Here is a 13,181-nt window from a genome sequence, read left to right on the forward strand (position 1 = left end):
AACTGCAGAATATTTTCCCTGCTTTGACTTTTATGGTGCAAAAGACATAGTGCTACGTGAAGAGCCTGTGTAACTAAAAGCTAACATTGTCACACTTGAGTTTGCTAAGGCTCACACAGCACTTGATGCCACAGACAGTGACTTAGCAGCCAGTCTGCCATCCACATTAATCTTTGGAGTTCCCTATTAGTCTTCTTGCCCACGGGGGTTACCTGCAGTTTGGGAATGAGAATCTGAAAGGGCTTCCAAGTTATGACTTTTATTATGCTTTAAAATACCAAATATACCTCAAAACTGAGTAAGGGTGGGGGGGATACAATGTTTAGATACATTCAGTCTGTAAAAATTAATAGTTTAATGGTTTGGTTTTAATCATTTGCAGGCTGTAATAAAAAGCTTGGAGATCTGGTAGCTCTGCAAAAATTATCTTTGTGACTTTCACCAAAAATGTAATATTCAGAATAGACCTGTTTTCTGTATTCTTAAGAAAAGTAATTTTTATGTGGTGTTTATGGTAGCTGCTTTCTTTCAGAGATCTCTGGATTACCGAGTCCATAATAATTGAACAGTGTTTAACTTAGTCCCAACTGAGACACAAATGGAATCTTTTTTAACTTTCTTCTTTCTGAGTGCTGCTACAGACCGGTGATGGAGATGGTGATTTCAAACACTCAGCAGCAAGCAGTGTCTCATTCCCTTGTCTTATTTTGTCAGGTTTTGGATTCCACATCTCTTTAAGCTGTTGGAATGAAGGCTAATCAGGCGGGGTATTTAGTTGTACAGATGAGCTTATGTTGCAGCCCTACCCTCTTCTCCAGAGTGAAGAGTATGAAGAGTTTAACATGAACTGCAAATTGCTTTTTCCTTTCAGGAGAAACGAGAATGTGTTTCGAGACAGGAATACAAGAAGCTTGGAGGGGCAAAGCTGACTCATCTGAACCCCGGAAACTATTCTGCTAGAGTTCAGGCCACATCATTGGCTGGAAATGGATCTTGGACTGAGCCAGTCTCTTTCTATGTACAACCCAAATGTAAGACCAGTATTGCTTGGCTGTGTCCATCTGGGGACTTGACTTTTTGAAAATTCCTAAGGTTTACTTACATAACTGAATACTCTTACCTGTTGATGTGTTTTGGAAATTCCTCTTTGTTCTACTTTCTGACAGTTGTTTATAAGCAACAGGTGTATTGGAGGTGTGGTCCTTTTGTTGCATGCATTGCACATATATGAGGTGCAGCCAGGTGATGGGTGCATAGAGTTTGCTACTGTGGCTCTCTCTGATGCCCACCTCACAGCCCTGTGTAATGTTAGGAGTTAAATGCTGGAGTTAAATTGTGCAGAAACTGTGATAATCTGCACACCTACTTTGAATTGCAAAGTGATTTAAGAACCAGTGATCTGTTAAGATTTGACCTGGCAGATTTTATTTAAATATCAGTATGATTTTTTATACTTTAGAATTGATCTTAGGCACGTTGTGATAAAGATGGTACTAATGAAACGGGATACTGCTCCTGAGAATGGTAGCAATTTAGGTTTTGGAAGAATAGCTCTGCACAGGGTACACGGAGACCTTCTCCAAGCAGTTGTATCCGCAGAAAATTAAACTCCAAACCAACGTGAATATCTTCTGAAGTACGAGCAATTGCAAGGTGAACAAAAGGTGGTGGAAAAGAAAGGTTAATATACAAGTGAACAACCGCGTATTGTTCACTGAGGAATGTAAGTCTTCAAGCATAACATGTGAAACCAAACTCCAGACAGACGCTGTTCTGTACAAAGTTAATGCTTTTCAATCTCTGTTCTCTTGTTCCACTCATCTGCAGTCAGGGAGTGTTTCTGAGTACATTTTTCCACATCAGACAAGAAAATGAGTACTTTGATTTCTCCCGTGTATGGAAATATACTTGAGTGGGTTTTGAATGTTTCTTTGTTAATGGAGATTTTATAGAAACCTTAATACAATTGTTTTCTTGTTGGTTGCAGCAGCAAACTATGACAATTTCCTCCATTTGATAATTGTGCTCCCCATTGCTTTCCTGCTCATCATTGGGGGTTTGCTGATAATGCTGTATGTCTTTAACAAGAAGAGGTGAGTTATATTTGTGGTTAAAGCTAAACTGCAGGAGGGGAATGCTTATTTTCAAATCTGTGTCTGTGGAGCAAGTTAGAAAATAAAAAGTGAAATAGCTTTTAGAGTACTTGAGAAGCTCAAGTGGATTCAGCCTTGTTGGTGTGTAGAAGGAGGTGGTGTAGAGTTACTGCCAGTATCTGCCTGCTGCTTGGGATGCAAAAGGGCTTTTTATTACAGTATCATGTTTGAAGGGGAAGAGGAGGGGTTGTCAGGAAGATACTCAGTGATGGCAGATGTGTTGAACCTTTATAATCAGATGCTTTGAAATGCAGGTTGCTCTATAAACTTAGTTCAAGTCAGGTTAATCTGATTTCTTGCAAATTCTGAAGTCTATACACATAATAATGTTTGTATGCTGGACAGAACATTCAATTGATTTGTTTTCCTTAGTGTTGTACTTAAATAACTAGTTTTTTTTTTTTTTTAATTATTTATTTAATTGAAATACATAAGAGAACTTAGCAGAAGTCAGTGCAAATGTTCTCCCTTGCAACTTTTTAAGTGTGGAGCTTTCTTGTTATACCTACTTTTAAATTATGCTCATTGAGTATCTCATTATCTCCAGCTCTCATCCCTTTATGTGCACACTGTAATCTCAGTTCCCAAGCACCACAGAAAAGGTTTTGCACTACAGAAAGGGTTTTGCCTCAAGTGATGTGAGGCACCTGCTTGGCCTTCCCATGTCCTCTCTGGAGTGAAGTAACTGATACCTCATCCTTCTTTGAATTGTTGTTCTAGCACACACAAAAATGTTTTCCTTGGTTTTCTGCAGTCTGATTAATAATTTTATTTGTACCACTTGCCCCCTGCAAGAACTCATACAACTCTCACTAAATGTCTTATTCTGAAAATCACACCAGTAAAATAAAATAATAGAAACAATTTATAAAGTATTTGAATAGAAGAAACCCAACTAAAAAAAGCCTTGTTCTTTGCTTGATCACTTATGTCTCACAGTAAAAAGCAGGTGATGTTAAAGCCACAAGTCTCCTGGGTGTATCAGTGCACAGCTGCCTTTCTTAAAGGAAGTTTGCCCAGCAGCTGAAAGTACTGTGTGTTTACACTTCTCTGTACCACATCAGCACCAGAAAAGACTGCAGGTTTCCTGGGAAAAATGTTCTGAGCTGTTTTCCTATTGATTATGGGAAGTAGAATAAGAATGTGATTTGTCTTCTTTCTCTGAAAAGCTCTCCACGTACAGTAAATACTTCATGATTGTGCAAACAGTGGAAAAGCTGTAGAATAGGCAGTCTGCAATTACTTGAGTTTAAAGATTAAAAAAGAAAAAAAATATTTCAACAGGAACAGTGACAGATTGGGCAACGGAGTACTTTATGCATCTGTGAACCCTGAGTACTTCAGTGCTTCGGATGGTAAGTGTGGCCTGAGCCTCTGTGTGCTCACTTCTGTATGCTCTGTTTGTGTCTGACTTGAGAAGGTACAAAACCCTTGCAAAGGGATGTGGTAAAACTTCTTTCTCTTCATTGTATCTGCACACCCATGGTTAATTCATAGGCAGTTGTACGTGAATGTTGTCTGCCTACTGAAACTGGGGAGTTTCTGAAGTTTTTCCTGGAGTTTATTAAGCTGAGATTAACTTGGGTGGGTTTCCCTTTCAGAGCATTGTCTACTTAGGCAGTAATTTTGTTTCTTGAATGAAGGAAGAATTCATGAATTCCGTGTCTTCACTGTTCGTCCTTTTGAGCCCTGTTCTGACCTATTAGAACAAGCTCACCACTTGCTTGGCTTGCCGCTTGCCAGTCATAACGTGTGGCAATTCTGTGTTAAAATGAGCACAGCCGTTGTAATGTAATCTCCATTTTCTTTTCTCTTTAATATCTAGAGTATAGAAGTCAGTTACTCTTTGACTAAAAAGCTTTTTCAAACTAGTTTCACGTTGACCAAGCAGGTTTGTACTTGATGCAAACGACAACATTCTGTGGAATATGTAACGTGGGTAATGTTTCTTTGAATGTAAGAATAAAAATGGAAGAAGGTGCTGGAAATGGCAGCTAATGGGCTTTCTTCTTGCTTAGCTACTAAATTGGAAAGTTTTGCTTAAAGTGGTTCTGGTTGCCTCCAAATGAGGTTGTTTGCCACTGGTAGCAAAAAATACCTCTTTCCTTTATTCCGGTGAAGAAACAAAAGCATCTAATGTGCCCATTGAAAGCTTGAGGGGAATGGTGTAATATGAGATTCTTACAGTGTCAGAAGCATCTTCTGAAGGTGTGGGGGTGCTGCTGGGTGCTAGCTCAGAACTTTGTTACCCAGAGGACTGGGTGCTGGGCTTGTATGACTGGCAGCACACCTGAGAAAATGTAACCGCACCGATGGTTTGGAAGACTGCAGAAAACTTCCATCAGGACAATGGTGAAGGTGTCCAGTGTCAAATAAAAAGCAAGAATTAAAACTGATCTCAGGATCAGTTGAAGATGAAGGTTTATTGTTCATTAGGATTGTTTAGTTTCAATTTCTTGTTTGTATGCATAATTCTGGACCTTGAATTTATTTCACCTGATGCAAAACGCGATGAAATTCCTCAAAATCATACAGGAAACAAATGAACAGAAAGCAAAACAACAAAATAACACATAGGTTTTTGTATGTCTGTCTTATTCTCCTGTACTTCACTTGTTGCAGAGGGGTTTGCTGCTTGTGCTGTAGACAAACTCCTTGGCAGGTCCTGTGCTGGCTGCTCCTGAGCAGCAGCAGGAGCTGAATGACCCTGGTTGTGTGCATTGTGTTCCTTATTTTTATCCCATTCTGCCAGTCCCTTTGCATCCATCTACACATTCCTTTTAAGATGTATTTGTATGCGAAGTATCTGCCTGTCTCTGTATGGGAAAGACCATGGAGTATTTGCACACATCGTTCAGGGGCTCAGCATTACGCCCAGCATTGCTTACGGTAAAATTGTTCAGACAACTGATATCATAAAGTGACCCCGGTGTTTAGGAAAACAGAACGTGATGGCATGTTCTCTCTCTGCTTAGTCTACGTTCCAGACGAATGGGAGGTGCCCCGCGAGAAGATCACCATGTGCCGGGAGCTTGGGCAAGGCTCTTTTGGGATGGTGTATGAGGGAATAGCCAAGGGAGTGGTGAAGGATGAGCCAGAGACCCGGGTGGCCATCAAAACAGTCAATGAGTCTGCAAGCATGCGTGAGAGGATAGAGTTCTTAAATGAGGCCTCGGTGATGAAGGAGTTCAATTGTCACCATGTGGTAAGTCATGAACGTGTAACCAGGCGGGCTGATACGGCCGTGGTGCTTTGAGGGTGGGAGGGTGTTTGGGGCATGTCCTCACTGGGTGAAGAGGTGCTTGGATTTTAGCTTCAACTCGGCAGCGTTAGAATATTGCTGTTCAGCAGGAGTCAGAGAGAAAATAAATCTGCCTCCGGACGTTTCCCACTGGTTCGTGGGTGTCTGGGGCTACGTATCACATGAATAAATGCTTACTGCAGTTCAGTTGGTGGGATCTGGAGCTGAGCGTTTGTTTTTCCTCTTCCAGGTTCGCCTGCTAGGTGTTGTTTCTCAGGGCCAGCCTACCCTAGTTATCATGGAGCTGATGACACGTGGGGACCTCAAAAGTTATCTGAGATCATTGAGGCCAGACACAGAGGTGAGTCACGACTTGTTGGATTTTGTTTATTTATTTCTTTGCTCAAAATCCTCTTGAGCAAAAAGGCATCATGTCAGAGGGAGCAGGCAGTTAGCCTTTCTTGCCCTTGTCTTTAAGCTGTAAGCACAAAACATGCTGCTGTGTGATCTGCAACACTTCTTTTTTATGTGGTAATTACTGCAAATAGCCCCGTGTGCTGTATGGAATAGGCTCTGTCTTGTGGTACTGAGTCTGATTTTCCACGTTTGAATTAGATCTCTTGTCTAACCTAATTCTTGTCAAGACGTTGAAAAGATTGGCTTGTTGAAGTATACATGTTAGGATAATTGTTTTGTGTTCTATATCCTGCCTGTTGCCTCTGCTGGAAAATAATTACAAATAAGGCCTATTTAAAAAATCAGTGTGCTTGCTAATACACGAACATACTTCAACATGTAGGCCATCTGTCTAACAGCTAAAATTGCCCTTTATGATGTAGGGTCTGAAAAATGATACTGAACATTGAAAACATAGTAGACATTGTAGAGAATGAACCCAGCAGTTTTCTTTTGCCATTGGTGGAATAATCTAGAATTTCTGGCACGAGTAATTTAAAGGAACAGAATATGAGTATATGGTTATGTGCAACAGAGAGTACATGTGGTATAAATGGAGAACACTGAACATATCAAATAGCTGAAGCAATTGGATGCAGAAAATGTCCCGGCTGAATAAACTATATAAGCTCTTCAGGTGTAAGAAACAACACTGCTATACTAAAAAGTCTTTCTTGTTTGTATTCCCTATAATAGCATGGCCAATGGCCTACTAAAAAAGAGCTGTTTGGGTGTTCTGTCTGTAAACCAGTTTGTTATGCCCAGTTTTCCCTCTAAGCAGGTGCTACAGTGCTCATCATTTAAGAAAGTATGTTGCAGTTTGGTATGGAAATAGGTTTTTTTCTTTTTTTCTTTTCCCCTTACATGCTTTGTCTTCTTAATCCTGCTCAGAGTAATCCTGGCCAAGCACCTCCAACTCTGAAGAAGATGATTCAAATGGCAGGAGAGATTGCTGATGGGATGGCTTACCTCAACGCCAACAAATTTGTTCACAGAGATCTTGCGGCGAGGAACTGCATGGTGGCAGAAGATTTCACAGTGAAAATCGGAGGTGTGTTTTTTTGATGTTTACAGGAATGAAAAGCATCATCCTGAAAAATCAACATCTTAGAGGGTGCTTTAGTTTTTTTTTTTAAATCTGTTTTTAAAATCTTGTTGAGTTTGGTTCTAGTTTCTGCAGAATGAATTATGTTTCATATGAAGGCTAGCTGTGATTTAAGATGTGTGAGCAGTCAGCGTTGATTTGAAACTCTTGGAATACCTCTCCTTGCTGTTGTTCCATTGAGGAAGTAGCATAGCATGTGGGCTTAAAAGGAGCGGGTGAGGCAGCGATTTGAGGTGCAGATGCTGCAGACATCTGGGTGTATGGCACAGTTACCACTGTGTGTCATTTGCTCTTCTGTTAACGCGCAGAAATAATTCTATCTCCTGTTTATTGATTCAAGAAAAACAATTTTAGGATTATTTTAAAGCATATCTGAGTTAGACGTGGAATGTAAGGCTTGATTTCAGCTGGATGCTTTCCAGTGTGAACTGGAGTGCTGCTTTCCAGACAACAGAATGGCTTTTCCTCTGCTCTGCTGTTAGAACACCACTTATTTTCCCCCTTCACCATTCCTCCAAAACAGTGTCAGATGAGTTTTTTCAGACTTCCCTCCAGAGAGTGATTTTTGAGCTTTTGGCTGTTTTTAAGTTGTGCATATTAAAATAGCATGTATGGTAACAGCCTTCTGCTCTAGGAAACTAATTCTTTTTCTTTGAGCTTAACTCAGCTGTTTTGATAATTTGTGTAAGTAATCCTGTCATTTGGGAGAAAGAAAATATGATTTCATTTTGAGTCAGTTAATTAGGAAATGAGATCTTTGGGGAATTATGTACATTTTCTGCAGGTTTGAGGAAGTCAGCCTTAAATCCTTTCCATTTCAGTGTTCCTACCCCAGCATGTTTTACAGTTCTGTGATTTGAAGGTGGTGTGTTGTCCTCCCTTTAACATGGTGCATGGTTACCCAAAAAGCATTTCATGAAATATGCTGCACTGCTCTTGTTCATGTGCCTGTATTAAAAATCCCTTTGTATGGACACAGTCTGGGAACATCTTGGCTGGAACACGCCAGATCAGACTGCTTAGATCTCAAAGGAGAAGCTTGGTGTTGTGCTGTCCTAAGCTCATTGCATTGTGTCTTAAAAGAATTTTCCTTCCTACGGGGGGTAAGATAAGCCTGGTGTGTGGGAGTGATGGAATGGCTGCACGGATGGGGCTGTTAGTCAGGATCACTGGGGTATCAGCAGCTCTAGCAGGTAAGGAATGAGAAAGATCAGTGGTCTCTCATTCAAGCCATGGACTTGTAATAATGACTGTGAGAACCGATTAAGCTGGAGAACTTCTCTCTTCACTCCACATTTCCAAGACAAAAAATGATAAACTGAATTTTGTCCGAGCCCTTCTGTTTCAGCAGATAGCATTTAATTTAGTAAGCAGTTCAATCACACGTGATTTACTAAATGTTTGTTAATATTTAGAAGTGAAGTTGCTTACGTGAGTAGGCTTGTAGATGGCCCAGCCAGGCTGTGTGCATCAAGCTGATGGCATGGAAAAAACTGGAAGGAGTGAGTGCCAGTCAGATGGTGTTAGGCCAAGCCTTGCAAGTGCTTACGTATTTCCAGCTAAGGGCATGACACGTGTAACTGGGAGTGTGGCTTTAACAGTGGTCTGCATTAGTCATAGGTGAATAGCTTAATCCTCTGTGGAATTTGAGGTAGAATATTATGTAGGAACTGAAAACTTGCTTTGGAGAAAGGAAAAAGTGAGAGAAGCACTTCCCTCAAAATGTGAGATTCTTTAAAGGCAATAGGATAAGTAATAAATATTTGCATTCTTTAAACAGGATAAGTAATAAGAGAGTTGTTTGCATTCTTTAAAAAGAAAAACACTGAACTATTGGGCAGATTAGTGAAGGATGTGAACGTCAGAAGATATAACTTACTGCAAGGCTCGGACATAAACAGTGGAACTTTCCTTAATAATCTATTTAAATCATTCAGAGCTGATCTGGATCCAGCTCTGACCGCTGATGTCCGTGGTAAAAATGCCTGCTGGTTTTGCTGGGAGAAAAGGCAGCCAGCCCTAGGCAGGCAGGTAGAGGCTCTGCTGACAGGTGGAAGATTCTTGTACCAAACTGTGGTCGTCTGCTGATGACAGTGGCTTGTAGTAAGCTGAAATGTTTGTTGTTTCATCATGCAGACTAACAAAACTCGTGCCTTCTAGATTTTGGTATGACAAGAGATATCTACGAGACAGATTATTACCGGAAAGGAGGGAAAGGTTTGCTGCCTGTCCGCTGGATGTCCCCGGAATCACTGAAGGATGGAGTCTTCACGACGCACTCCGATGTCTGGTAACAAAAAAGGGGTTTTGACAAAGCAGTTTTAGCCCTCTTCTTTCTGGTCTCTGCTCTTGTTTTCCAAGATTTAATTAAGTATCCTGCTTCTTCTGGCTCCTCAGATGTAGCTCTGGTTATCCACTGCAAAGCTGTTTACTTTCTGTTGTTTCTGTTGCAAAAATCAAGGGCTCATGAGGTTATTCAGCCCTCAGAGGCAGAGCCTTAAATGGGTTTCCAAAGCTGGAGGTGCAGCTTAATTCCTGCTGTGAGTTGTAAAATCACTTGTGCAGTGAAGAACATTACCTTCACCTGGAAGAGCAAGTTGTCATTTTTCAAATTGCCCTCCTTCAAGAAAAGCATTCTAAGTTGCCAAGAATATGGAAAGGTTCATGGTGCTGACCTGCTTTTCTATCAAAACCTTCTGTGTAAATAGCTCCACTTTCCTGCAGACGGTTTGTGTACACTACCAATTTTTTTCTTTGGAGCTCTCCCTCGTGTGCATTCTCCTCCATTTGGGGCTTTGTTTGCTTGTTTTATATACCGCAAGATGCGGAAATAGGTTTTTCTTTAAAAGCACATTGCTTAGTTGCTGTATCTATGAAGTTATTAATAGAGGCATTCAGGAAATTTCAAAATAAACTTCTTAGTAGAAATAATACTCTGGAACATTCCTCTCTCCCTCTCACCCCCACCCCCCCACTGCTTCTTTCTGCTTTTGCAGAAAGACAGAGAGGCCTTGGCAAAAGATGAATGTGTACTGGCAAAACCTCTGCCTCTACTCAGACTTTTATGGTTTCTCTGCCTCCTTAACAAGATGTTTTTACTGCTGATTTGTTACAGAATTGGCAGCTGAATGCCTCCAAGTGCCTAAAAGTCAGTTGAAATGGTATTTTAGTAGTAAACTGCGTTTTCTTTAAACAGCTTGAGGATTTTGGAGTCAGTGGGCTGCGATCCACGGCATCAACTTCAAAAAACAAGTGGAAAAGCACAGTATCAGAATGTCACTTCAGTTATTGTGCTTTTTTTTTTTTTTTTCCCTTCTCCATATGGCTAATAACTTATGTATCCAGTAACCTCAAAGTTTGAATTCAATGAAAATATCCACTTTGAGTTGGAGGGGAAGCCCTCATCAGCCATTCACCTAACAGAACCACGCTTCTGGCAGTCCCTCTGTAGTAAAACAATTCTGGGACTTGTAATGGCTTCACAAAGCAGACAGATCTGAAATACATCACTAGAAAAATCCCCAGATTTACAAGTGAATTTAGCTTAGAGTGAAGAGCTGGCAGATCTGCCTCTTCTAACCACCAAACAGGAACTTCCAAGTCCAACCCTCATCTTCAGCCTTTGTTTCATGTCTGTAGCAGATCAGCTGTTCAGCTTTGTTGATGTATTGCTGTTGTTCATGCAAATTTTCCTATTCACCTGCAACTCCTAGGTAGTGTTTCTGTTTAAAGTGGACTTGGATTCCAGAACACACAAAAATAACAGATGAGATGCAAAGTCAAGCGTCAGTACTGAATTTGTGCTTCAGTTGTTGCAGGAAGTGTATGTTGTTCTCTTAGAGTTAACAAAAGAGTGTTCGTTGTCCAAAGCAAGACTGATCAAACTGTATTGCATTTTAGTAGTGGGACATGGAATGTATTGTAGCCAGACTACTGCAGATGTCCCATAAAGGAAAGCAGCTCACTGACAGGAGTGCTGGAAAACGTAGGGGAGAAAAGTCAGATCTGACAGATCCGTAGTTGTAAGCATAGAAGGAGGAAAACATCAACTGCTGGACTGCAGCTCTACAGATCTCGTCAGCACTTTGGTTTCCTCTTGGCGTGGTTTGTGACTGGTGAAGTGTTTTTTTTCCTAAAATTCAGCTCGTGTGGGGATGCTACCTTGAGGAACAAAGCGGCTGGTTCCACACGAGGTTTAGAATGTGTAATGCTTGCATTTGCCACATATCCATGGATAGAGATGGTCTTAATTTTTAATTCAGATCAAAAATTTCCAGTGTTTCCTTCTAGTTTGCTTCTCAGTAACTTTTAGTTGTGTACCTTGAAGGCCTCTTCATCCCCATGAATAATCACCTGAGTCCCTGTGTTGAAGTGGCTTTATGAAAACTTGCTGAGCTTATGAAGACTTTTTGAGGGGCCATTCATGTTTTTTTTTTCAAACAATATATTAAAAAAAAAAAAAAGAAAAAAAAGTAGATAGTTCTTTTCTGCCTCTTTGGTAGGAAACTGTGACATCTGGTTCCGTGTTCTTAGAGATCAGTTTTAGGAGCCAAAATGTCAAAAAGACAAAACTGCAAGTGGTCAGAGTGCAAGATTTATAAGCTGTAAGGTGAAATGGCAAACTGCACAAGTGTCTGGAGGTTTTTAAGGATGGAGCTTTATTTTGGCAATTCATTCTTTTGTTGCTTTCCAGGCTGAAGAATGAGGTAATTAGACAAGAGTGTTGTTGTTGTGGTTGGAAAGAACACTTGTTGTGTAGGAGAACGTTTTAAAATCAGTGTAATACTGTTCAGGATGAGGGTGTGCTTTTGTAAATAGGTCTTCAGCATCTTGCATTCTTCCTGAGATAGTGGTTGCCTTGAAGGAGCAGTGTAAGTGTAATGTGGCTAGGAGGTGTGCAGAACTTGCTCTCCTTATTCCTGCAGCGATCAGAGCAGCTTCAAAGCCACCAAGGTGCTGATCTGACCCTCTGTTCCTCCCTCCCCTGAAAGGCTAACAGCTGCAGGTCTGTCTGTGGCTTCTGGCTTCAGTTACAAGCCACTTCAGATCCAGTGTATAACAGAAAGGTAAAAACCTCTGTTCCATAACCAGCTAATAGTGCTGGACCCCTGGTTGCACAGCAGCGTCCTGTTGGAGCTGCGCTTCTGTCTCTAAACTTGACTCAGCATTTTAGCTGCAGAAGACAAGACAGCAGCTAGATTTGTTCATTGCGCAGCAGCTCTAAAAGTAGAGGACTGTTTAATGCAGGGCAGACAATTTGATCTGTCTGCTCAATAAACTAATTTTAAATTGGGGTATTTTTAGAAAGTGTCGATATTTACATCTAAACTATCCAGTTACATAATTGTGTTTCTCTTTATTCACCAGTAATCAGTTTGTCTTATTAGACCAACTTCTTGTTTTTTGCTTCTACTGTCCTTTGTAGTTAGCTGGGAATAGCTAGGAGCTCCATTTCAGGATGTTGCTAAAGGAGTAGCTGGGTTTCTTAGTGGGACTTAGCTGTACTGCTGAAGCAGCAAAGTGTAGGGCCTTTGTTCAAGGAGCTGGAGAACATTTGTGCTGCTTCTCAGCCTTTTTCACAGATCACTTCTGTTAGTTGTTTCTGTATTTCAAATGCCTTGATCCTTACTATGCATTTTTTACTTAGAAAGTGGAGGAAATCAGAGCAGAGAGACAAATGGGAAGTATTGCTCAGTTTCTGCCTGGGGAATGGAGATTGGTTGGTTTGCTTCTAATGGGGAGGCAGCTGAGATACAGGTGTGGTGGGTGCGTTTACTGTTTAGCTCTCTGCTGCCTGGAATGGTAAGGAAAAATTGAAGCTTTGAAATGAAATTTGTGTGACTCAAGGATTTCTGACAAAAAGCAGCTTGCACTGGCGCTGTCATCTCAGCTGCTATCAGCAGTACCTGAAAGATGTCACATGTATACTTTGGGTTTTGTTTCTTTAATGCACAGAGTTGCTATTTTTCCCTTGCTGTCTCTGTCACTTTGGGACTGGTTGGTCGTACTTCAAAAAACCATCTCTCCAGCAGCTCTCCAACCTGCACAGGAGGTTGATAGGAACAGTATTCTTCTTCCTTCTTCCCTTACCTGCATCTTTCCCTCTCTGCTGTTCTTCCTACCTTCCAGGGCGCCTTGAATCTGAACTCAGAGTTGTGGGAGAGGGAAATGAGGTTTGTGCAGATCATTCAGACAAGCGCCCAGCTTAGCTGTCCTCTGAATTAGG

General features: G+C 41.0%; 1 protein-coding gene across 2 annotated transcripts in view; it reads left to right on the forward strand.

Moving 5' to 3' along the window:
- Positions 1 to 13,181, forward strand: part of IGF1R (insulin like growth factor 1 receptor) — a gene marked incomplete at both ends in the record, with an annotated part of 142,926 nt that overhangs the window by 123,597 nt on the left and 6,148 nt on the right. Inside the window, 7 exons of one of the 2 annotated variants that reach the window (XM_079541053.1) lie at positions 872 to 1,031; positions 1,988 to 2,093; positions 3,438 to 3,508; positions 5,129 to 5,358; positions 5,645 to 5,755; positions 6,742 to 6,901; positions 9,116 to 9,245. In XM_079541053.1, the coding sequence (XP_079397179.1) occupies positions 872 to 1,031; positions 1,988 to 2,093; positions 3,438 to 3,508; positions 5,129 to 5,358; positions 5,645 to 5,755; positions 6,742 to 6,901; positions 9,116 to 9,245 (968 nt within the window). The remainder of the gene's footprint in view (positions 1 to 871; positions 1,032 to 1,987; positions 2,094 to 3,437; positions 3,509 to 5,128; positions 5,359 to 5,644; positions 5,756 to 6,741; positions 6,902 to 9,115; positions 9,246 to 13,181) is intronic. The other variant, XM_079541054.1, reaches the window with a different exon arrangement.

Source organism: Tetrao urogallus, assembly GCF_951394365.1.
Source record: "Tetrao urogallus genome assembly, chromosome: 11".
NCBI lineage: Eukaryota > Metazoa > Chordata > Aves > Galliformes > Phasianidae > Tetrao > Tetrao urogallus.